General features: G+C 42.3%; 2 protein-coding genes across 9 annotated transcripts in view; both read left to right on the top strand.

Moving 5' to 3' along the window:
• The window catches only part of scarb1 (scavenger receptor class B, member 1), a 30,538-nt gene extending 13,741 nt beyond the window's left edge, over positions 1-16,797 (top strand). For both annotated transcript variants that reach the window (XM_061800361.1, XM_061800360.1), the window contains exons 9-13: positions 3,886-3,959; positions 4,077-4,128; positions 6,965-7,114; positions 11,665-11,728; positions 16,338-16,797. In XM_061800361.1, the coding sequence (XP_061656345.1) occupies positions 3,886-3,959; positions 4,077-4,128; positions 6,965-7,114; positions 11,665-11,728; positions 16,338-16,345 (348 nt within the window). In that variant the 3' untranslated portion in view covers positions 16,346-16,797. The remainder of the gene's footprint in view (positions 1-3,885; positions 3,960-4,076; positions 4,129-6,964; positions 7,115-11,664; positions 11,729-16,337) is intronic.
• Positions 16,798-20,694: 3,897 nt separating this feature from the next.
• slc4a5b (solute carrier family 4 member 5b) overlaps positions 20,695-22,548 on the top strand; it is a 61,726-nt gene continuing 59,872 nt past the window's right edge. For all 7 annotated transcript variants that reach the window (XM_061799870.1, XM_061799874.1, XM_061799872.1 and 4 more), the window contains exons 1-2: positions 20,695-20,806; positions 21,781-21,848. In XM_061799870.1, coding sequence (XP_061655854.1) covers positions 21,782-21,848 — 67 coding nt within the window. In that variant the 5' untranslated portion in view covers positions 20,695-20,806; position 21,781. The remainder of the gene's footprint in view (positions 20,807-21,780; positions 21,849-22,548) is intronic.

The raw sequence follows: 22,548 nt of genomic DNA on the forward strand, positions 1-22,548 counted from the left end.
CCGGGCCCACCCTTCCTCGATGTGCCGGCTCAGCGACTCCGTACTCCGGTTGACTAACTTATTAGTGAGTGAACACCATACCACGGTGTACGTGGTATGGTGTTCACTCACTAATAAGTTCCTTAGACACGCTGTAGGCTTGAATTGCTTGTGCTGGAACAACTAACAATAACACAGGTTGGATTAAGATATCAACTCACAGTTTCTTACAGGTGTTTAGACGCTATAAAAGCATCCCACCGCACCACTCGTCAGTAGCGCTGCCTTGCTCATTTCCCACATCCTGTCCCGTCCTCTCTCATCTTGTTCTCTTGGTTAGTTGTTGCACGTCCTCACCGGGTCCCCCCGTCCACAAATAAGAACACGATTTGACTGTTGCAACGTTACTTGTGCTCAAATATCTAGACCAGGGGTGCTCAATGCGTCGATCGCGATCGACCAGTCGACCGCAAAGGTAGTATTGGTAGATTGCGTGACATTAAAAGAAAAAAAGACATCAGCCTATCATCCATCCCGTCGCTTGATTGATATACAAATATAATGGATGACATCAGAATTTTTCTGACACTTGGGTCACGCACATGCGCAAACAATGGCGCAAAAAGGTAACTGCAGATGCGCAACCAACAGCACTTCAGTGCAAGTCATCGCAGTAAACTCAGGTCATGACAAAAAACTTTGTTAATTATGTTGTGTTGTGCAAGATTGGCTCTTGCGGTGATGCAAGTTACATCAACATACATTGGTGCTGAGCTGTGTCGGCGGCCCAGAATTTTAGCTCACTGGTAGCGCTCTCAAACCGGAGACACCCCCCAAAAAAAGGTAGATCGTGGGAGGTTGGCTTCATGAAAAGTACATCTTGGGGCAAAAAAGTTTGGGCACTACTGATCTAGACTGTCATAACTATTGTTCAGCAGTGGTTCGCACCCGTATTCCCCTTGTCCGTCCCTCTCTCAGTCCCCTAAAGCCTTTTTCTGTCCAGCTGTATTTTCGATAAACATCAGAATAATTAAAACATTCAAAAACAGGCAGAGGGAGTATTTCAAACTCGCCTGTTGCACAGCAAAACTGTTCCACCACAAAAGGCATACAGATCCACCATTCGGCATGTCCATGCAGCTGAACAGGACAGATTATTGGAAAAAAAAAAAAAAATATGGTGCAGACAAAACGGGACGGTGAAAACAACAACCAGTGAGCACCTTTCTACAGACACGTCAACTTCAACACAGTAAGCTGAGCTGCTGAGCTGCTGTCAGCATGTCACACTTTGTGGTGCCTTGTTGGAGACACACACACACACACAATGATTATTGACCTGTGTGTTGCAGATAACATAATTGGATAATAGGTTTACAGCCCCATTAAACCTTGACGACTTCAATGAAACGTTGATCATTAAAAGAAGTTATTTCCCTCATGATGATGATGAAGTGTCAGAACTATTCTATTGTTTTTAAGTCACATTTGAACATTTCTGAGAGACCTTGTAAAATGAATTCTGAGATTTGTTTTCAAATCCATTCTACTGGAAATGTGCAAGGACTGACAACTATGTTGTGCTGAATTGTGGAGATTTCGCATTGAACTGTTTTTGACCATTTGAGTTTTCCAGTTTTTCCTCTTAAGTGTGTGTGTGTGTGTGTGTGTGTGTGTGTGTGTGTGTGTGTGTGTGTGTGTGTGTGGGAGGGGGGTGACTTTGGTAAAACAGTGCCCAGTGCTGCACTTGGGATTCCAGGCATGAGTAGGCCTTCCCCCACTACGTAAAACCTGAGCAGCTCTGTTCGGATCAGTGGCTATCTGGCGCAATTGCTATACACTTAGCTTTTATTACGTGGCCCATTTCTACCAGTACAGCGTTAGCCAGCTAGGTATGTCTACACGCCGAAACTTCATCTTCCCTGATGCCCCAATTTACAGAACACCTCTGTGTCCACCGTGTCCAAGAGCGGGGAGGACGTATCAAATTTTCACCCGCTTCAAACCTGATTTCATATGCAGGGTTTACAACCGACCTGGCTTACAGACAATTCAATATTTTTTACCGGGAAAAGGGCTTCGGTTTACACACTATTTTCGGTTTACAAATGTCTTGGCCTGGCCGCGGAAGCCCCAGAACGTTGTGCGTTTTCTCGCGCTGCATAAACATCCTTGGCTCTGGGTATAATCACGATTACATTGATCCATATCGTAATCGCGATTATTAATCACGATTATTCCTCGTTAGGGAAAAATCTTTAAGAATAAATGATATATAATAACAACAAAATAAATGTATCCCAAAAAAATTCTACTTTACCAATTGAATAAATATTACAAAGTGCAATCATGAATTGCATGGAAGCAAATACAGTTCATGCATAAAAAGCAATAACATTAAAAGTTTTCATTTGAAAATCCCCCTCGTTAATATATTGAATTGTCAAGGATGATACGTCTCCGTTGTTCTTCTTGAGCATTGGTCAGTCGTGTATGGACTCAAACTGCAAAGAACTCGACAGTTGTGATTTCCCTCTCCGTTTACTTTTTTTATTGTGGTCAGGCTAACCGAAAAGTTGAAGTCAAGGCAGCTGCTGCAACGATTGTGAATAGTGTCTTACCGTGACACACTGCGAGAGAGCCAACTTCCAAATAATAGCTTCATATATTAATACATTGGACGTCATTGCCATTTTAGGCTTTTATTTGGAAGTTGGCACCGGAACGGCGTGCCGCTTGCCCCCTGGTGGCTGGCTGATTGGTTGCGAGCACTGCTGCAAATGAAGCACTTTTCATATGCAACAGTGCCCGCATTTGAAATGTCAAAAATTGCGGACGATCAGGCTCATTGAATCGTGCCTGCCAAAATCGCGATCATGTTTAAAAATTCAATTGATTGTGCAGCCCTAGCTCAGTGCTTCAGGTATCTTTGTTTTACACCGTTTTTATTTTTAACCACACACCGATCAAAATAAGGTTAATACTCTACAATGTTCTGCTGCTGGAATGGATTAATTGCTTTTTCATTCATTTCAAAGGGAAACATGACCTCAGTTTGCGAACGTTTCCGTTTGAGAACAAGGGCGCTACGGAACAAATTAAATTTGTAACCCAAATTTCAACTGAACTTGGACATGTTTTTTATTCATTCAAATAAGGTATATCTTATTAAAAAAAAAAAAAAGTATATCTGTATTGTCATTGTACAGGTACAAAGAAATTTTGACATAACAAGCCTGCAGATGCCTAAAAAAAGCACAAAATACACAATATGTAAGATATTAATTTGGTAGGTTTGTTAACAACACTCTTCAGCCTACCCGAAATATTTTAAGCACTAAAAACGGTGAACTTTGATTTTTAAACAAAACCTTTTCCCCATAGAGAGTAATGGATTATTCCAGTCCTGCTGTTTCTTATGGGGAACTAAAGTCACACGTCATGTTTTTCAAGATGGCCATTCGAGCGGTTGGCCTAGTTGCTAAAAATATGGCGGCTAAATTGTTGTCCAAACCACGTGTGCTTTTGTAAACAAGCGCCTCTCATTTTGCAGCTTTATTGTTAGCATCACCGGTGCGCATCAGCAAGGACGCACTTTGGACTGTATTTTGTTTGTTTGTTTGTTTAGTTTGGTTTCCTTTTTTAATCGTCCTGAGCGTTAAACTCTAGCGCGAATGCTATTGCCAGTGTTAGCCGACGTGTTTAGCAGCTCGCGCTGAATGTAATGGCGAGTGAAACGTGTGCGGTTGGCCGTCAAAACAGGAAATGGTAATCATGCGCCAGTCCCGGGCTTCCTGTCTCAAGATTGTGCGGGGACCGGTCGGCTGATGAAAGCCAGCTTTTGTGTACGTCTCATGTGCGTCATTAACCCTTCGCCTTGACGCTCATGTGCTTTTGTGTTTTCAGCAAACTGGCGTCCCGCTCAACGTGTCCATCCGCCTGCAGCTCAATCTCTACATCAAGCGAGTGTCAGGAATTACGTATGTGCGACCATTCCGCTGTTCCCTAAGCACTTCTGTCCGCCGCCGACTTCTAAGACTTCCTGTTTGCGACCTTAGCTCCTAATGCCCGCATTCTTCTTCTTCTACTTGTGGCAGCGAGACGGGAAAGATCCCCGAGACCATCATGCCCATGATCTGGTTTGAGGAGGTGAGTGGTCCACCACAGGAAGTACTTCCCGACTTCCTGTCACCACAGGAAGTGCTTCCTTACTTCGTGTCCGCACGTTTCATACAAGTCGGCTGTGTTGGGAATCGTTCACTTGTCGCCTGCTCCCTGATCGCCATACAGTCGACAGTCATTTATCGGGGATACATTCCAGACGGAAAATCCACAATATAGACAGAGTAGTTTTAGCTTTCCCCCTCCCCGTTTAAACACATTACAACTTCTTAAAAGACACTTTTTCAAGCATTCCTTAGTTGTCACTCCCGGGCTGGCACAGTTCTCCGAATAACAGGCAAATGGTGCTTGCTTCAAGGGTGCTTTGTAAGTTTACTGGAAAACTGACACAAAGCAAAATAGATTTGCATCATTTCGTCTAACCAAAATCCACTAGCTTGATGCTGACATATAGTGCAAAACTCTATAGATGGGCTGGCAGAAATGAACATAGATGTTCCAGTAATTCTAACCCTTTAAACAACTGCTACTTGAGCACACATGGAGCAGCAACACATACAAACAGCAACACATACAAACAGCAGACAAGATTTACAGGTAGGAACGCGGCGGCATCAGATTCAGACAGACTATGACAACCGTGAACAAAAATATTTAGTTTCACAGTATCACTCGGTGTTGAAATTACAGCTATAAAATGTATTCTTTTGAAATGTTTGGGTAAATGATAACCTTTTTCCATTGAATGCGCTCCATAGGTATGTTGGTAAAGGTAAAAAGAAAATAGTTTTTCAAAATAAAATAAAAATGTACTCCAACTGTTAGAAAATTAGTGGCTACCGTAATTTCTCATGTATAATGTGTACCCATGTATAATAAGCACCCCCAAAGTTGACCTCAAAATTCTGGAAAACCCATCTACCTAACCCTAACTATGTACAATGCATTTTTACATTGCGTGATTTTGCTTCCACCCATATGATCAAAATGAAGTATTATCTGTATTTTGTTAGTTTTTTTCAAATAATTATTCTGAAGTAAAGCACTTTATTGGAACATGTAATACTTTGTTTTTATTTACTTGCTCTTATTTTGAAATTCACAGCCCTACTTTTATTTAGAAAATGAGAAAACACACAGCTTTTGATCATATGTTTGATTACCCAGGCAGAATTTGCAAGATGGGTACAATTCTTTAAACTGTCGAGCATTTCAGAACAGCATATCATTAAACAAAACATAACCATAAATAAATTAATAATGGTTGTTGCTCAGTCATCAGTTGTATTATTATTATTATTATTATTATTATTATTTTTTTTTTTTAAATATAAAAAGTAATTCTGCCAGGGTATGTAAATTTATGAGCACAACTGTACATATAGGCAGTCATACGTACCCCTGTCATATTGGAATGAAAGTGTAGGCTACACCTTTTTTATAAACTCTAGGTGGCGGTGGCATATTGGAATGAAAGTGTACAGCTTTTTCATAACCTCTAGATCAGTGATTCCCAACCTTTATTGAGCCAAGGGACATATTTTACATTTGAAAAATCTCACGGCACACCAAACAAGAATGTCACAAAATTTGGATTCACAAGTCAATTATACACTTTCTGCCATCTAATAGAAGAGCATTTATTTGTTCTGTCTGTCTTTATATGCCGCTGGCATAGATAGATGAACAAAGATACATTATTTGTTGTCAATGAATAATATTTTGACCAATTAAGTGAAATTTGATAATTTCCCACGGCACACCAGAAGAGCTCTCACGGCACACTGGTTGGGAATCACTGCTCTAGATGGTGGCATACATCTATAAAATGTGAAAGTTTTTTTCCATTTTCCCCTATACCCATGTATATGCCCACTATTCATTTTTGACAATTTTTTTGGGGGAAAAAAATGTGCATTATACACGAGAAATTACGGTACTTTGTGACATAACATCAGTGCATAATCGAACGGATGTTAGCCAAGCTAGTTAGCTGGTTATGAGCCTTGGTAGCCAGTCTGTCGTACAGCATTTATCTATCCCAGCTTTGATGACTCAGAAAAACAAAAAAATCTCATACCGTTGGTGAGAAGTTTTAGCTGTTTTGAAACCATGACTTTTTAAAAGCACTGTACACCTTGAAAGTGGTAACAGGCCTAAGCCGACGCACAGACATGTACGGTGGTCTCTCGCTATTCAGAGGGGTTGAGGACTGGGCTCGACTGGAAATAGCAAAAATCCAGAAATAATTGACGCAGTCATTATCATTATTATCGTTATAACTGCCATGAAAACATGTTTTCCTTATGGAAAAAATAAATAACCTTCTGGTTAAAAAAAAGAACACAAATAAGCAGGGGATCGGAAAAAAAGTACTCTGACTAAGTGGGCGTTTCTGCGAATAACAGGTATGTTCTCAAATAAAATCTGCAAATAGGTGAATTCTGAACCACAAATATGTAAGTGTCCACTGTATAATGACTATTACTGTAGTTTACTTTATTTGGAGACCTAGGCCTCTTCTCTGCTGTCCAGTACAGCTCAGTGCTGCCTGGCAGGTGGTGGCATGAAGTGGTATTAAACTAAAAATGCGCAACTCTCTTTGGGACTGGCCCGTATACTGTAAAACTCCCCCAAAAACGATCACTTAAAAATCTGCAATATAGCGGGGGTTTACTGTATCGCTTTTCTAGTGACCATCCGTTGTTGACTATTTTTCAAGACATTCCAAAAGCAGTAGAAAATGGCCCCAACACTATATAGTGGATACGAGGGAAGGCTTCCCAACACAGCCCAAGCTGACTTGCATTTGAATGTTTTCGGTGGTGACCGAGAAGACATTTGCGTGACTTCCCGTACTCAGAGCGGCTACATCGACGGTCCCATCTTGCGCACGTTCTACACCAACCTGGTGGTCCTGCCCGGCGTCATGGAGGTCATGCAGTACGGGTTCATCGCGCTCGGAATCGTCACCATTGTCGTCGCCGCGCTTGTCAGGCGCAGACACAGAAAGGTAGCCGTCCGCACCTTGCGCTTGCCTCTGTGTGTGTGTATCAGTCAATGTCTGTGTTTGGGTACCACGCCACCCAAAAAAAGGCTACCAGCATCAACCGGTTGTCTTGGCCTATCTCACCAGCATCCTTAAAATGCTAACATTCGCTGTACAACGTCAACGACAGAATGACGTTCACGTTAGTGAAATAGTGTACACAGACTTCCTGGAACGCGAGCCTCGCTCAGTTGTAACGGGAGAGTTGTAGTTGTTCGCGGTGTGGCTAAGGCTACAGGCAAAGCTAAGCTAGCACTTTGATGTAGCTTGAGTGTTGTCGGAAAACCCACAGCTGGCGTATAAATCCATCAATCAATCAGCTGAGGTCATTGAAGGCAGAGCGACATCGGTGGCATGTCTTTTCGGACCACCAGCCGTTTGCCTCAGATCCGGAGTGTGTGTGTGTGTGTGTGTGTGTGTGTGTGTGTGTGCGTGCCTGTGCCAGTGTGTATTTGCAGAGCAGTGCTTTTAAGATGAGTGTGTAGTTTGTTTGAGAAGCTTCTCCCTCATCAGAATCCTCTTTATTTTGCCAAGTAGGTTAAAAACACACAAGGAATTTTTCTCCGGTAGTTGGAGCCGCTCGAGTACGACAAGAGACAGTCAATTGACAGAGAATGCTTTCGAGACATAAAGACATGGAGAAAAACAGTCACTGAGCAATAAAAGGTTGCTAGTAATCTGGTAATGCTGGTAGAATTGACAATTGTGCAAAAAGATGCAGAGTTCTCTATCAATGAGAGCAGTTTGAATGACTAATAGAGCAATAGTCCATTGTGCAAAGGGTGCCGAGACTGCGAGTTAATGGCAAGAGGGAAATCAACTCCTCATGATAATAGTAATCAATATAGTGAATTCACGTTTATCGTGTGGGAGGGGTACTTTTTTTTTTTAAAGATAGTTTGACCCTTTCCATATTTAAACTTATCAAAACACACATTTAAACTTATCAAAACACACATTCTCACTCTGGTTAGCACAGTTCTCCAAATAAGAGGTGACGTGTGCTAGCTTCAAGTAGTTGCCACTCCCAGTTGAAGTTTACTGGAAAATTGAACCATAAAACAAATGAGACTTCAACATTGTATATTTATACACCAGACTTTACACTGATTTTTATCAGCCTGATCGGTATTAGCCGATAATTAGCATTTTATGCTGATTGGCTTTAATGTCCTAATTCGCCGAGCTCCGCAAAAGACATTTACTCCGCGTTGCCATTGTGCTGAGTATATTTGAATCCAAAAACTAATTTATTTTTAGCCTTATCGCGTATCTTTTGACATAGTACTGTAAATATCTGGCGGCCAATAATGGTTTAAAAAAAAACCAAAACATTGGCGGTGTGGGACAGACAACACGTCTGAGACAGATAACACGTAATGCCCGGATCAGACTACAAGAAAAATTTGCTCTTTCACGATTGCACTTTGTCAGGCTACTGCAATAAAATCTTGTATTCCGATACCACCGTTTTTCCCGTTTTTTTACTATCATTGGGCTTTATCTTGTCAACTCAAATGCGACCGGATACACTCATTACCGTGACGACGACAACAAAAATGTTATGTAGCTAGCCAGCTAGCTCTAACGGTTGTACCTAAACATGCCGCCGTTCTGTCGAATCATGCTCTCAAGTTTCGGTGTGGGTGAAGTAATTTAATTACAGTAAGTTAGCATCCATTATTTCTGTCATGTTGTAATGTTGGTTTGAATCCACGATCTGACTCGAGCAGTGATTTCCAACCTTTATGGAGCCAAGGAACATATTTTACAATTGAAAAATCTCACGGCACACCAACAAACAAAAATGTCACAAAAAGTGGATACATTCATTAATGTATGTACTTCCTGCCATCAAATAGAAGACCATTCATTTGTTCTGTCTGTCACTATGCCTCACTGGTATGAATAGAGGAACAAAGATACATTAACAGATGAACAAAGCGGCAGGCCCAGACCATGTGTCCCCATCCTGCCTCAAAGTCTGCGCGGACCAGCTCGCTCCAGTCTTCACTCAGATCTTCAATAGATCTCTGGAACTGTGCAAAGTTCCATCCTGTTTCAAACGCTCCACCATCATTCCAGTCACCAAGAAACCTGCAATCTCGGGTCTAAATGACTATAGGCCTGTCGCTTTGACATCTGTGGTCATGAAGTCCTTTGAATGTCTCGTGCTGGACCACCTCAAGAGTGTCACAGGTCCCCTGCTGGACCCCCTGCAGTTTGCCTACCAAGCGAACAGGTCTGCGGATGATGCAGTCAACATGGGACTGCACTTCATCCTAGAACACCTCGACAGTGCAGGGACCTACGCAAGGATCCTGTTTGTGGACTTCAGCTCAGCGTTCAACACCATCATCCCTGAACTCCTTTCATCCAAGCTTCTCCAGCTCAGCATCTCACCTGCCATCTGCCAGTGGATTTACAGCTTCCTGACGGGCAGGACACAGCAGTTGAGGCTGGGGGTGGCCACCTCATCCACACGCAGCATCAGCACTGGGGCGCCCCAAGGTTGTGTCCTCTCTCCGCTGCTCTTCTCTCTCTACACGAACGACTGCACCTCAGCGCACCCGACTGTCAAACTCCGGAGGTTTGCAGATGACACCACTGTCATCGGCCTCATCAAGAACGGTGACGAGTCTGCATATCGACAGGAAGCGGAGCGGCTGGAGCTGTGGTGCGGCCGACACAACCTGGAGCTGAACACGCTCAAGACTGTAGAGATGATCGTGGACTTCAGGAGGCATCCTTCGCCACAGCTGCCCCTCACGTTGTCCAGCTGCCTTGTGTCAACCGTCGAGACCTTCAAGTTCCTGGGAATTACAGTCTCTCAGGACCTGAAGTGGGCGGCCAACATCAACTCCGTCCTCAAAAAGGCCCAGCAGAGGATTTACTTCCTACGGCTTCTGAGAAAGCACGGCCAGCCACCGGAGCTGCTGAGACAGTTCTACACAGCGGTCATCGAATCAGTCCTGTGTTCTTCCATCACAGTCTGGTTTGGTACTGCTACAAAAAAGGACAAACTCCGACTGCAACGGACAATCAAAACTACTGAAAGGATTGTCGGTACCCCCCTACCCACCCTTGAGGACTTGCACGCTGCCAGAACTAAGACAAGGGCGTGCAAAATCCTCTCGGACCCTCCGCACCCCGGTCACCGGCTCTTCCAGCTCCTTCCCTCAGGTAGGCGCTACCGATCAATGCAAACTAGAACTAGTAGACATTCCAACAGCTTCTTCCCTCTTGCGATCAACTTCTTAAACACCGAACCTACAATTCCATTACAACATGCTGGCAATGTTTTGACTTGAGTTCGTTGTCACATTTCTGTGGGGCCAATTATATATTACTCGTGCACTCACCGTAGTAGTCTCGTTACGCTGCACTATTTGCATATCTGTGGTTGCATATCCAATACTGGCCACTCATGCCAGAGTAGCATCTGCTCCATTTGCACACTGATTGAGGAGTATCTGCAACATTTGCACAATCGACATTGTCCCAGATTATCGCACTACTCGTCACTTTAAACCGCATACACTCCTTGAAGTCTCAGCGCCCTTTGCACAATGGTCATTGCACCGGACTATTGCAATATTAGTCATTCGAACTGCTCTAAGTGCTAGAGGACTCTGCATCTTTTTGCACAATTGTCAAAAAAATAAATAATTTACCGGCATTACCAGATAACTAGCAATCCTTTACTGCTCAGTGACTGTTTTTTTTGTGTCAATGTCTTTCTGTCTCCAAAGTGTTCTGTTGTCGTACTAGAGCGGCTCCAACTACCGGAGACAAATTCCTTGTGTGTTTTTGGACATACTTGGCAAATAAAGATGATTCTGACATTATTTATTGTAAATATAATTTTTTGAGCAATTAACTGCACAAGTATATACAGTAAATGAACAGGTTTAAATAGACACATTGCTCCATCTTGTGATCGGCTCGGTGATCGGTTATCCATCCATCCATCCATTTTCTGAGCCGCTTCTCCTCACGAGGGTCACGGGCGTGCTGGAGCCTATCCCAGCTGTCATCGGGCAGGAGGCGGGGTACACCCTGAACTGGTTGCCAGCCAATCGCAGGGCACAGAGAAACAAACAACCATTCGCACTCACAGTCATGCCTACGGGCAATTTAGAGTCTCCAATTAATGCATGTTTTTGGGATGTGGGAGGAAACCGGAGTGCCCGGAGAAAACCCACGCAGGCACGGGGAGAACATGCAAACTCCACACAGGCGGGGCCGGGGATTGAACCCGGGTCCTCAGAACTGTGAGGCTGACTCTCTAACCAGTCGTCCACCGTGCCGCGTGATCGGTTATCGTTTTTTTAAACTCGCTGATCGGTGATCGGCCCCAATAATCCTGATCGTGTAAAGCCTATTAAAAACCAAAATGGTCAACCAAACCGTATCATTTAATAATCAATTGAGTAACGAGTGTGCATGACGGCCTGCCGCACCTCCTGTTGTGATCTTTTCTTCATGTCTGAGAGGCTGTGCTCATCTTCTAGGTGTCCATTAATGAGCCCGCTCGTGGCCACGCCGCCCCGGAGAAATGCGTGCCGGCTAAAGCAGGTGGGTGCGCGCACACACACACGCACACGTATTAGAATGTTACACATTGGTGAGCGGTCAGGGACAGCAAGCAAGATATATTTACAACCTCAATTCAAATATTTGTTCCATGCCATTGTTTTTATTTATTCCCAATTGTGTGGATGTTAGATTTTCTGTCCAATCAGATTTCAGTTTGTGTGTGTTGCCAAGTCAACGTAACCTGCCCGTCGTGGCCTTCAAATCTGTTCTACTGGCCCACAGGCCATCTAGCAAATGAGCTTTGGACACTTTCGAGAACCAATCGCATTTCAAATTGGTGAACCAGCTAGCTGCAACGGCTGCAAAGTACACGGACCATTTGTTTTTCCTTCTTCCTTCTGATGTAGGAGAACAAAAAATGGGAAATGACCCAACAGTATATTAGGTTATTTTTTTGATGTATGTAAACAAAAAACTGGAAGCGAGTACTCTCCCATTTTTTTATCTCCATTGTCAAGTTGGCATAGCCGTCTAAAGAAATTTTTAGAATTCCCGGAGAACGGCGGCTTCGAAATAGATGCACAAGCTAATGATATCAACAGTGGGGAGCCATAGATATGAACACGAAATACGCCAGAGCCTGGCTAACCGACATGCCTACGTGGCGGCCGTGTTTGACATGTCGTCGTTCCAGGCTGCGACCAAATTGGTCGCGTACGTGACCTTTTTTTCCAGCTTGTGCGATTTAAAAACTTCATCTTGTTGCACTTGGCAAATGCATGTTTTAATGGCTGAAAGTCGCCTTGTTTTCCACTGCAATCTCCTCCACTTGCACGCTCCCTGAGAGAGCGAGAGAGCGAGAAAGATATGTTTCAATCGTTCTTATGAATTCCATTTGGATTAAAAGTGACTGCTGCAACATAATGAACTTCTTCTTCCGGAGAGGACACACGCTATTATCACAGCACCGTCGCGTACACGCGCACCACATATGAGCAGTGGCCACCACATACCTATCGTGTTGCTGGCCCGCTACTTATTCCTTTTAAATGACAAGTGTGAACCGTCAACTTAGAATTTGTAAGATGTGTACAATTCTTTAGTATGCTCTAATATCTTTATATCAGTGGCATTAAAAAAAACATCAACACTACTACCATTTATCGAAGTTTTGGGAAAATATATCTTTCTAAAAGATTTGCTATTGTGGCAGCCCTAAACACATAATATATTAAGGGGGTGCAACCGATTGCAAAAATCGATCGCGTCGCTCGCCCCCGAGTTACATCGACGAGCTTTAACGAGCCCGACTTGTTCACAATGAAGATTTTGTTTAGGAAACATCCAGAAACTTGAGCACTTTGCAAGCGATGATAAATCCAGAGAAGGCGAACAGACGTGTTTTCATCGGCGGGGACGAGCCGCTTCCTGTGTGCAAATGTGACGGAAATGAAGACAAAACAAGAGCAGATGTGCTCATGCGTAGCACGTCTGGAATTGTTCCCAGGAATGTTTTGCGAAATTCAACACCCGACGCCACGGACATTTGGTTGGCGTGTCCGTCGTGCCGAGACCCACAAAAAAAGTCTCAAGAAGCCATGCCTGAAAACACACAGGAAGTCGGCCATTTTGTTTTGAAGTGACCCTTTTTCCACATTTCCACGCATTCCATAAAGACGGACGAACTCCTACAGATTTGATCCAAATGCAAGCACGTATGCTGGACAGACGCCAATTACCGAGAATTTGAGTTTTGGTGTGGGCGACTCATGCTAGCAAATAAGCAATAAGCAATAAGTCAACGCTACAAGGTCAGTAGAAGACCAAATTTGGACTTAACAAATATGAAATGTGGTAGACATGACCGAAAAGACACGGAAGTATGCCATTGTGGTGGATAAAAAGACTTGTTCTGATATAGCTTACTTGAAACAAATGCTTGAAGACAGTTACTAAGCAGTTTATTATCGTTGCAAAGAGGTCGTACAGTTCCACATTTGGAAGGTATGCAAATGATCCGATCCATACACAAACTACGGACAGACACAATCAGGTGGTCAAAGAAAAATTAAAGTGGCCTCAGATTCCTCTGGTGGAAATGCACGGTCGGCTTCACACCTTCACCTTTCGCGATTGTTCTTGAACAGGCAGACTGCACTCACTGCATGTGTGTTCTCATTAAACCAACTGTTCCCATTCACTATTAAAGAATATGAATCATCTTTATTTGCCAAGTATGTCAAAAACACACAAGGGATTTGTCTCCGGTAGTTGGAGGCGCTCGAGTACGACAACAGACAGCCATTTGACAGAAAATACTTTTGAGACCTGAAAACATAAAAGCACAGCATGGAGAGTCACTGAGCAATGAGAGGTTACCGGTAATGTTGATACAATTTTTTTCCATTTTTTTTTTACTATTGTGCGAATTAGGCCGAGTCCTCTAGCAATTTAGAGCAGTTTGAAATGACTGCAGCGATAATCTGGTACAGTGACCATTGTGCAAATGGTGCAGAAACTTCAAGAAATTTAAGCGGTTTAAAGTGACTAGTAGTGCGCTAATCTGGAACAGTGTCAGTTGTGCAAATGGTGCAGATACTTAACAAGCACAAGAGAGGTCAACAACAGAAATGCAAATTCAGTGAGTGCACCAATAATGAATAATTGGCCCGACAGAGATGTGACAACAATCTCAAGACAAAATTGGGAGCATGTCACAATGGAATTGTTAGTTAACTGTTGAAGAAGTTAACAAGAGGAAAGGAGCTGTTGGAATGTCTGCTAGTCTGCTAGTTAGCTACAAAACACTAAAACCGGTTGTACAATACCATATAGAATTTTCAATTACTGTCGTCTCTCATCGTTCCAAAGCACCCCTGCAATAGACGAAATCGGTGAAGTATAGACCAAGTATTTATACATATTTCAAAGCTTCATACATACACTGTATTACCAACAATCAATATATGCATGTGAGTTACAGGTATTGTTTTTGTTCACTTGAAGTCGTCATCCTCACGTTCTACGCTATAGTTACTGTGACGTTCAATGTGTAGCTAACTCTCAAAGCCAGGCCTGGCCTGTTGAGTGATTTACGAATAAGAACGTATGGTTGGCTGGCTATTTTTTGGCTTTAGCGTTAGCCACTGTGTATGCAGAATGATGGCATCAGTTGAGGCCGTCAGGAAGAATAGAGGAAGTTTGCCGTATTTTTTATTTATTTTTTCCCAGTAAAGTGATTGAAAGAGCACCAGTGGCTGTTTCTATCCTCCCTCTAGCCCAACCACCTGTTATGGATTATAATTTGTTGTAACGAGCAGTGGTAGGCTACATTCAATTAGCTTTACTTTATCGTAGATTTGCAGTTGAATAACAAGCCACTTTGACTTTGCACTAGGCAGATTTCTCTTTCAATCTTTTTTTATGAAGTGTGAAATGATCCCAACTGTGGCCAATATCTGTCTCTGACAGACTTTTTCCTCCTGGCTTGCGCTTATTGCTTATTGCTGTGTGGAAAATAATATAGCATATAATCCGCGATATAAATAGAAAAAAACAATCTTGAATGCACTGAACCCGCAAAAAGTGAACCTCGATATACATAGCGAGCGATAACTATCCACCATTTTAGTGTGAGGCGGCCATTTCCAGAGATCCTTCTTCTGCTATCCACTTCGAAGGCTGCTCGAGGTTCAACTACGTGTCAGTTACACGTTAAGGCTTCTTTATACTCGCGCGGACAGCGACCGCGGTGACATCACTGCGGCTGTCCCACGCGTAGTTTGCCTTAATACTTGAGCGCAACCCACCCGCGCAGTTTTGAAAATGTGCTGCAGTTCACCTCCAAGTCGGGGGTGTCGCTCCGGCTGCTATTGGCTAGGACACCACAGAGTAGTTTCCTCTGCATGTTTTAGGCCATTTCCGCTAGCCGTTTTTCCTTTCCTATCAGTAACAAGGAACAAAGCGTGGAACAGTGTCTGCTCGAACAAATGGACCTAGATGACCAGAGGATACGTTTAGTTATGCTGCAAAATCGTTCGAGAAGGCGGTGGCGTAGATGGTATGTAGAACCAAGGGGCACGCTAAGTACATCATCACAGCATGTGACAAAAACAGACCAATCACGAGACACGATCTCTGCGACGTTCGACGCGCAGCAACAATTTTTGGCGTGTGCGCGTCACGCTACGCAGAGGGGCCGCACGGGCCAATTCGTCGGTCACGTGATGCAATGCGGGCGTTGTCGGCCGCACGACCGCGGGAGTATAAACAGGCCTTTCGTCATACTGCGCTGCAAATATACCATTATTTTCGGAATCGATTGAACAGACTTATTTTTCTGGTTGGGTCCGTAACATCCGTCAGAAAATCGGCAGAAATGTTGATTGCTTTTTAGTAAAAGCTGATGTTTTCAAATTTGATTTCGATGAAATAAAAAGATGATCCGTCTCCTTTCATGGAGGACAGCAGAAATTGGAGACTATTTACAGTTGACAGGCTGAAATCAGAGGATTTGGACCATTTTAAGTTCAACAATGTCTCTAAACGATTAATCACTTGTTGATTAATCAGTTAATTGTGGCTCCTCTGGTGCGGGCACGTGACCTTGTGAAAACCTCCTTATTGGCCGCTTTGTCATCTTTGACAGAAAAGTGAAGCTGACGGCGGCGGCTCTTCATCGGACCCTTTCACCTACGAAAGACAACCGCTACCACCAGCCCACACTCACTGACACACGCACATGCAATCCCGCCTCCCAGCATCCTGACGCCCGACCGTGCTTTGTCGCCGTAGAAACGTTCATGAAGCCGGCCGCCGACACCCCCCCCCCCGTATCACGATTGGGTGAGGGCGGAAGTTGAGACCGTCGTCGGCAAGGGGGCGGGGTCACGCCATTTACAGGAAATCTCCCGGACATGCTCGCATGTGAATTTGACTGTTGTTTCTTTTGTAAGAAATGTTCATGTGGATTACTTAGTTTGTGGACGAATCACAATAAACGTGTTGCCATCCCAACACCACGCCCGCGCTTGTGGGTGTGTGCGTGTGTGTGTGTGTTCATAGAATTCTGTTTCTGATGAAGATCAATAAACGTTAAATGTACAGAAGATGTTGGAGTTCGCCCTCGTTATCAACATTGACACACACACACAAACAAACACACAACTTGTAAATCAAAGTCTGTGTGTTATATCACAAGTAGCAAAATATTTTCCAGAATTTTTCAGTGTTTCATTCTTGTAAACTGAAGTAATGACGTCAGATGTGTTGTCATGTGACCACAGCAGTGCCCTCAAATTTACAAGGTACCGCTGTGGTTCATTCGGCATGATGAAGAAAACACTTTTATTAAAACAAAACGAAAAAATAATAATCAATCCAAGTATATGTGTTGTTTAAAGAAACATACAAATATGGATACAAGGATAATAATGTAACAATATAGTAATGTGAAAGTAAATAATGTATCTTGTTTTTTTAAAAAAAACTTCACCAGGATACTTGTTTTCAATGGGCTTTTATTTTTCAACCAGTAACATCGGTTCCGTGTGTTGCAATTTGACAGGGAGAGGTCATTGTAGTGAAACAAACGGCCTCTAGATGTCGCTAATGTCTCGACAATGGGAAATCGTAGGGACGACTAGGAATACAAAAACCAAAAAGTGCAAATGATTCATCGTTTAATTGATGTCTAAATGAATTTTATATCATGTTGTAGTCGTTTTTAGTACAGTTTGAATATACACATTTATTTTTAAATGTATTATCCTCGTACTCACTCAATGGAAAATGCTGTTATATATTTTGTCCTAATCCTTTCAGATTAGCTAATGAATGTAAAATGCATCATAATTCTCATTCAAGGGTTTTGTTTTCATTGCAATTATGCTTTGCGTCCGCGACATACAGAAGAATCCAAATGCAGTTTCTCAATTTGTATATACAGTGACGCACATTACACACAAGGTAAAGCAAAGCAAAGCAAATATATTTATATAATTTCATACACAAGGTAATTCAATGTGCCTTAAATGATGTCAAAGCATTTAAAAACAAAGAGGAAAAAAATTAAATAAAAATACAATTAAAACAGCCTACAGTGCAAGAAATATAATTTAAAAGTAGAAATGCTATAAAAAGCATGGGAAAGAAGAAGAGTTTTTAACCTGGTCTTAAAAATATGCACACCTGGGGCTGACGTCACTTCTGTTGGCAATTTATTTGTGTGCAGCATAATAGCTAAATGCTGCTTCACCGTGTTTGCTTTGGATTCTGTGCTCCACTATTTGACCTGAGTGTGTCAATCTCCGAGCCCGACTGGGCTTATATCCCATTAGCATTTCATTCATCTATTCAGAACCTAAACCGTTTTGTGATTTATAGACCAGTAGTAGAACTTTAAAATCTATTCTAAAGGTGACTGGAAGCCAGTGTAAAGACTTTAGAATTGAAGTAATATGCTCTGACCTCTTTGTTGTGGTCAGAACCCAAGCTGCAGCATTCTGAATGAGCTGCAGCTGTTTAATGCTCTTTTTAGGGAGTCCAGTCAGAAGACCATTACAATAGTCAAGTCTACTTGAGATAAAAGCATGGATGAGCTTTTCCTGGTCTGCTTGACACATGCAAGCCTTCACTCTGGATATGTTCTTGAGATGGTAGAAGGCAGTTTTAGGAATTGATTTCATAAGATTGTTGCAAGTCAGGTCGGAATCTATCAGAACACCAAGGTTTCGGACTTGGTCTTTGGTTTTTAAAGAGAGTGACTCCAGGTATTTACTCACAGCAATCCTCTTTTCTTTATTGCCAAAAACAATTATCTCAGTTTTGTTGTGGTTTCATTGAAGAAAATTTGGCTCATGCAGATATTTATCTGTTTAAGACAGTGACACAACACCTCAATTGAACTGTAGTCATCTGGAGACACTGCTAGATATAACTGTGTGTCATCTGCATAGCTATGATAGTCAAAATTAAAGTTCTGAATAATTTGACCCAAGGTTAGCATATACAGGCTGAACAGGAGGGGTCCAAGAACTGACCCTTGAGAGACTCCATAGGTTATTGCCATTCGATGAGATTGAACACTTCCAATGGTTACAAAATAACTCCTTTCCTCCAGGTAGGACCTGAACCATTTCAGGACTGTTCCATTTAGTCCTACCCACGTTTCCAACCTGTTCAGCAGTATATTATCATCTACTGTATCAAAAGCCGCACTGAGGTCCAACAACACCAGAATTATTCAACCTTATATCATTTAGCACTTTGATAAGAGCAGATTCTGTACTGTGATGAGTTCCGAACCCTGATTGAAATTTCTCAAAAAGTCCATTTAAGTTCAAGATATTACTGAGTTGATTAAAAATCACTTTGTCAACAATCTTGGCTATGAAAGGGACATTTGAGATGGGTCTATAGCTTGCTAACATGGAAGCGTCCAGCCTTCTATTTTTTTAGCTGAGGCTTAATGGCAGTTACGTTAAGAGCTTTAGGAAACTCGCCTGACTGAAGTGAGCAATTGATTATTTGCTGCAAATCATCTAGCACAGACTTCGCAATAGCTTTGAAAAAGTCAGATGGTATTGAGTCAATACCGCTCGTTTATGGTTTCTGCTGCTGAACTGTTATCTCTACAGTTTTCTGGTCAACTGTATCAAATTCTGACATGGTAATAGAGTTTTTCCTGGGTGGCTTCAGATGTAGTATCATTTTATCATTTTGCTGATTTGTGATAATATTTAACCTGATGGATTGTTTTTTTTCACTAAAATAACAAGCAAATTCATTGCATTTATCTGCTGTTAGGTAACTCAATGTGCTTTGCGTGATTAAAAGCGTTGAAAAACAAAGTACAGAAAAATAAAAGACTGCATAATAAAATTACAAAAAACGTACAGTGGAAAAAATATCATTTGAAAATTGAAAATGCTCTAAAATGCTCAATCATAAGCATGAGAAAAACCTTAACCCTTCTTAACCTGTACTTGAAAACATTGACACTTGGAGCTGACTTGACTTCTGTTGGCAACTTAATCCATTTGTGTCCAGCATAACAGATGTGTGCTGCATCACCATTTTTGCTTTGGACTCTGTGCTCCACTATTTGACCTGAGTCTGGAGATCTCCGAGGCCTACTGGCTTTATATGCCATTAGCATTTCTTTCGTGTAGCCAGGACCTAAACCATTTTGTGATTTATAGACCAGTAGCAAAATTTTAAAATCTATTCTAAAGCTGACTGGGAGCCAGTGTAGAGACTTTAGAATTTGGAATAATATGCTCAGATCTCTTTGTTCTGGTCAGAACCCGAGCTGCAGCGCACTGAATGAGCTGCAGCTGTTTAATGCTGTTTTGGGGGAGTCCAGTCGGAAGACCGTTACAATAGTCAAGTCTACTTGAGATAAAAGCAATGGACGAGCTTCTCCAGTTTTGCTTGGCACATTACATTTGATTACATTTTGATTAATTAATTTGAAATGAATACATTAAAAGGGACCCTTTAATAATTCCTCGGAATAAGGGGATTCAAACCATACTGTAGATACTTTTTAAAAATCTGATACAAACTAATAGATTGCACCACAAGGTGGTGCTTGGAGGTCATATTTGTTAAAAGAGGTCATGTTTGAGACTACGGCAGAATGGCACATGACCAGAGAGAGCCAATCACAAGCGTTGGCTTTGCAAGTAGGAAGTGATATGAAAACAAATCTGAGCTTTTGCGGCTATTTTGCGAATAAAACTGTGATCATGGAAATTTCCAAAAGCAACTCCTATCATGACACATTTTCTCCCAGTAATGTAATAGATTCCAATTACATACATTTTGTGATTAAATTGCATAATCTGGTTACATGTAATGAGTTACTTGCCAACAATGGATGTAATCGTGTTTGTCTTTGTGTTTGTTTCATTGGAAAATGGAAACATCAGCAAAATGGAAGGTGGACGTCGATGGATGCCCTGCAGTTACACACACACACACTCGCGCGCGCGTGTTGTTCAGGCAGTCTGTGTGAGCGCTCAGTTGTGGTTTGTTGTCGGGTGAGCACACTTCGTGAGTCTACTCCTCTTGATTTCTTTGACGTTGACGCATCTTTGTCTTTTTCTTCTTAAGGTGAGCATGAACAACTTTTCTATTTCATACCTAAAACTTGTACGTGGGTCATTTCGAGTCAACTGCTTTCCTTGCAAATATTTTAATGTGTGCGTGTGGCTCATCTCTCATTGCCGCGGTCGTCCAAGGAGCTGATGCGTTGCGTTGCCGTGGTTACTGTGACACCCGTCACATCCATGCAATGCAAACACCTTGCGTTCCTTCAATGCCTCACAAGTGCTTCTGACGCTCACCGTTTTTTTGTTTTGCGCTTCCCCTTCTGCTTCCGTGTGTGCGTGTGCGCGTGCGTTGCAGGCCGAAGAGCGTCGTCGCCCTCGGCGGAAGGTCGGCCGACAGCGAGCGAACATAAGTGAAGCCTGAAGTGATGGAAACGTGCGTGTGACCTTCACAGTCAGTGATCAGGCTTCCTGATCTGCTTAGCCAACCAAATGACATCTATTGATTAGCACCGCTCTCGCAGAAAGTCACGGCGGAAAGCGGGCGGGAGGCCGCATTGCGCTTTCCACCAATCGGCACGGCGACCGATGATGACAGTGACCAATCGTCACCTCACAAAGCTACTTTGGGACAAGATACTTCCTCCATGTTGCCTTATGCCCTATTTCTCCTATAATTCAAGGAAGACAATCCAAATGGTCTCTTCATTAGATTTTGTCTTCATAAACCTATCTACAATCAAGTGAGTCAAAATTCCTGGCCCACACTATAGTTGTTCGGGATTTAATACTGGCAAGCAACAAATGTTATGGTGCCCAAAACCTTTGCGCAGTGCACTACTGTCAAGTGTACACATACAGTCAAAAGTCCTGCTAATACAATAGAACAAAGTAAAAGAATGAAAAGGACAAAAGTGTACTCGAGTTGAATCGATCAAACGTGGGGGCAGGGCTTGGTGGGAGGGTTGCCATCAAGTTGTCCTGCGGCGACTCATCGACTCGTTGCGGCTACACGTGTCACGTGTCCATCTTCTTCAGGATGGATCCGTACGAGTGGCAGCACGCCAGGGACAGAGGTCACCACCGCTATGACAACGACGACGAGGGTGAGCGCGCACACACACACACAAAGGCTAATGGGTATACAGTAATTCATATGTTACATAAATCATGTTACATTTATCACATTGTGAATTGCTGTTTTCCATTATGTTACAGATATATTTTGCATGTTCCAAACATGACAAAGGGATGATACATGTTTTACATACAGTAGATATGTTACATAGTATGTTGCATAGATCTGAAGGGAGTCACAACAAGCATGTGTTACGCGTCTTACATATGGTAGGTTTGTTCCCTGCTTGATTATGTTACATGTGGAAGGAAAAAGTATGTGAGCCCTTTGGAATTTCTTCAATTTCTGCATGAATTGGTCATCAAATGTTTTCTGATCTTTATCTAAATCAGGAGAACAAACTGTCTGCTTAAACCAATAGATGTGTTATTCTCAATAAAGATATGAAAAGATACAATTGTTTGTCACGTAGCAGTTTAAGCAGACCCTGCTTGTTTATTCATGTGATTTAGATGAAGATCAGACTACAACCCCAATTCCAATGAATTTGGGACGTTGTGTTCAACAAATAAAAACGGAATACAATGATTTGAAAATCATTTTTAACCTATATTTAATTGAATACACTATAAAGACAAGATATTTAATGTTCAAACTGATAAACTTGATTGTTTTTAGTAAATAATCATTAAATTAGAATTTTATGGCTGCAACACGTTCCAAAAAAG

This window comes from Phyllopteryx taeniolatus, chromosome 15 (assembly GCF_024500385.1).
Source record: "Phyllopteryx taeniolatus isolate TA_2022b chromosome 15, UOR_Ptae_1.2, whole genome shotgun sequence".
Classification (NCBI taxonomy): domain Eukaryota; kingdom Metazoa; phylum Chordata; class Actinopteri; order Syngnathiformes; family Syngnathidae; genus Phyllopteryx; species Phyllopteryx taeniolatus.